Source organism: Solanum tuberosum, unplaced genomic scaffold (genome assembly GCF_000226075.1).
Source record: "Solanum tuberosum cultivar DM 1-3 516 R44 unplaced genomic scaffold, SolTub_3.0 scf00110, whole genome shotgun sequence".
Taxonomy (NCBI): Eukaryota; Viridiplantae; Streptophyta; class Magnoliopsida; order Solanales; family Solanaceae; genus Solanum; species Solanum tuberosum.
In genome coordinates, this window is record NW_006239037.1 from 1,125,208 (window position 1) to 1,128,015 (window position 2,808).

At 36.3% G+C, this 2,808-nt stretch overlaps 1 protein-coding gene across 7 annotated transcripts; it reads left to right on the plus strand.

Annotated features, from left to right (window-relative positions):
* On the plus strand, positions 1–2,553 carry LOC102601052 (heat stress transcription factor A-7a-like). 7 transcript variants are annotated; one of them, XM_006349660.2, is made up of 5 exons: positions 1–511; positions 970–1,700; positions 1,877–1,941; positions 2,037–2,075; positions 2,185–2,553. In XM_006349660.2, exons 1-4 carry the CDS (start codon positions 215–217, stop codon positions 2,042–2,044), a joined length of 1,101 nt encoding a protein of 366 aa, XP_006349722.1. In that variant the 5' UTR covers positions 1–214; the 3' UTR covers positions 2,045–2,075; positions 2,185–2,553. The 7 variants fall into 7 exon arrangements, 6 of the variants coding, with proteins under 6 accessions (XP_006349722.1, XP_006349720.1, XP_015165191.1 ...); XM_006349658.2 differs by having other exon boundaries at positions 2,037–2,088; positions 2,185–2,271; XM_015309705.1 differs by having other exon boundaries at positions 2,032–2,060; positions 2,185–2,259.
* The last annotated feature ends 255 nt before the right edge of the window (positions 2,554–2,808 follow it).

The following is a 2,808-nucleotide window of genomic DNA, read 5'->3' on the forward strand; positions in this document are numbered from 1 at the left end:
TGGAATTGCTGACTCTTCTTTTTTTATTAATAGCCTTTTAGCACTTACTTCCAAAGCTTCTTTATCCATGGTGTTCAGAGCAATTTATTCACTAAAATAACTCAACTTCCTAACTGCATAAACTACCTTACCCAAAGAGAAACTTTCCATTTCCAAAATCCAAAATCCAAACTTTTTTCTTCCTAAAAATACATATATTTTCCCCTGTTTCTTGATGATGAATCAATTGTATTCTGTTAAAGAGGAGTTCCCGGGGTCAAGTTCTGGTGGGGGTGAGCCCCCACCGCTGACACCACAACCAATGGAAGGGCTTCATGACATTGGTCCACCACCATTCCTTACAAAGACATATGAAATGGTGGATGATTCAACTATAGATCATGTTGTTTCTTGGAACAGAGGAGGTCAAAGCTTCGTAGTCTGGGATCCTCATGCCTTTTCAACTACACTACTTCCCAGATTCTTCAAACACAACAATTTCTCAAGCTTTGTCAGACAGCTAAATACTTATGTAAGTATATATATATATAACTTCGTCAAAAATCAATGAACTCCTCTAATACATTTTTTTTTTCAAGTGGGAAACTTTCGTTCATATATACTTACTTGCTCCTGATTGCTAAATCTTTGTGAACACACAAGTGAACAAGGCTATTAGTAGGAAGGAGAATCTCAAAAATAAATAAAATCCCATTTGGAGTATTAATGTGATGATATATGGATGCAACTTAACTTTTTAGAATTGTGTTTTTTTTTTATTATTAATTTCAGACGAATTAAGATCTGGTGATGTTCCTCTGATGAATCCTTCAAGTTCTGGTGGTTGGTATAACATATTAAAATATTCATCGTGCTGCGGACCCAAAAAAAAAAAAAAGCACTAGTGTCAAGAATTGTTTGCTAAGATGGATCTTGGAAAAATTTGGAAGATGATGATACTAAGCTGTAGATGGGATTTGATTGTTGCAGGGATTTAGAAAGATTGATCCAGAGAGATGGGAATTCGCAAACGAGGCATTTCTAAAGGGGAGTAAGCATCTTCTAAGGAACATCAAGAGGCGAAAAACGCCTAATTCTCCTACAGAGCAAGGTCTCGGTCCTTGTGTCGAATTGGGAAGATTTGGATTTGATGGAGAAATTGATCGATTGAGGCGTGACAAGCAAGTATTGATGATGGAACTAGTGAAGCTTAGACAGAATCAACAGAATACTCGAGCTTACATTCGATCTTTGGAGGTAAAGTTACAAGGAACAGAGAGGAAGCAGCAACAAATGATGAATTTTTTAGCAAGAGCTATGCAAAATCCGGAGTTTGTCCATCAGTTAATCCATCAAAAAGGGAAGAGAATAGAAATTGAAGAGGATATAACTAAGAAAAGGCGACGACCTATTGATCATCAAGGTCCTGTTAGTACATTACATGTTGGAGGATCTAGCCATTACATCAAATCAGAACCCTTGGAATTCGGAGAGGCTAACGGATTCCAAGTGTCTGAACTTGAAGCACTTGCATTAGAAATGCAGGGATTTGGTAGAGCAAGAAAAGATCAACAAGAAGAGTACACGATAGAAGGGCTTGAACAATTTGGCAACACAGATAAAGAACTTGATGAGGGGTTTTGGGAAGAGCTATTTAACGATGAGGACGTGTCTGGAAATGAAGACCGTGAAGAGGAAGATGTAGATGTCTTGGCAGAAAGGTTAGGGTTCTTTTATTCGAGACCTTAGTAAAAGCCCTAAAACTAGTTTTGTCTCATGTGCTTTTCCAAGAACTCATTCATCAGCTGGACCGTTACATCGAAATCTTGTATGAACTTACATTGTGTTATATACTACTACTACTACTAGTTAACTTATGTGTCTTGATTCTGTGTAGTGAGTTTTCAAGTTTTCAACGACGAATGAAGAAAGCAGCTATATGGATCAACCAGCTACTCGTTGGTAAGTTTTTTCTTTCGGAACAAATATTCTAGTCTCTTTCTGTGCAACTTTAGGCCTTTCTTGTAAACTTTATTTTAATTTCATTGACAGGATAGATTCATGAAGGACTCAAGAGTCAAGTCTGAAAATCCCTTGTTGGTTTTTCTGGTTACTATTTATGTTCTCAGTTATTGGTTTCCTTTCAATGCCTTTGTTACATCTCTGCCTCTTATTCTTGTTTTTTTTCTCTGGATCCAAATGCAGGCATAGGTTATGCAGAATTTGATCAAGTCTATGGTCTTTCAAGGTCATTTTGGGTAATAAAAAATGTCAACGAGTGCATGTTGAATTCTTCAAAAGTAATGTATTTTTGAAGAAACTGATACGAGTGCGGCATCAAAGTAATATTGAAATGTTGTCCTTGCTTGTGTGGTGAATAGATTGTTGTCTTTATGATGAAGACATAGGTAACAAACAGAAATCCCAATTACATCAGAATCAAGATTTCACCACAAGTGGCGGTTTGTAACTACTTTGCTGACAAAGATTTAATTTGTTTGCCATTTAGTGTCCTTGTCTCTATTTGTGAGAAATGAATCATGTCCAATTGTCCATGTTCCATATAAAAAAAAATCTCCTTTTGTTGGCTTTAGGAATGAAAATTTAAATAAAATAAACTAGAAATGGAGATGAAACATATAATTATATTCGAGTCCACTGAATTTAGAGTGTATTCTTAAGAAACTCGATCCATGTTAGTATTGGAGGTATAGGATTATTTTCTCCCAAGATAAATCACATTAACGTAACGATACTTCAAACTCCAATGTACATAAAACTCAAAGAACCAAACCGCTGTGATTGGCACCCATACTAACCCTCTGGTGG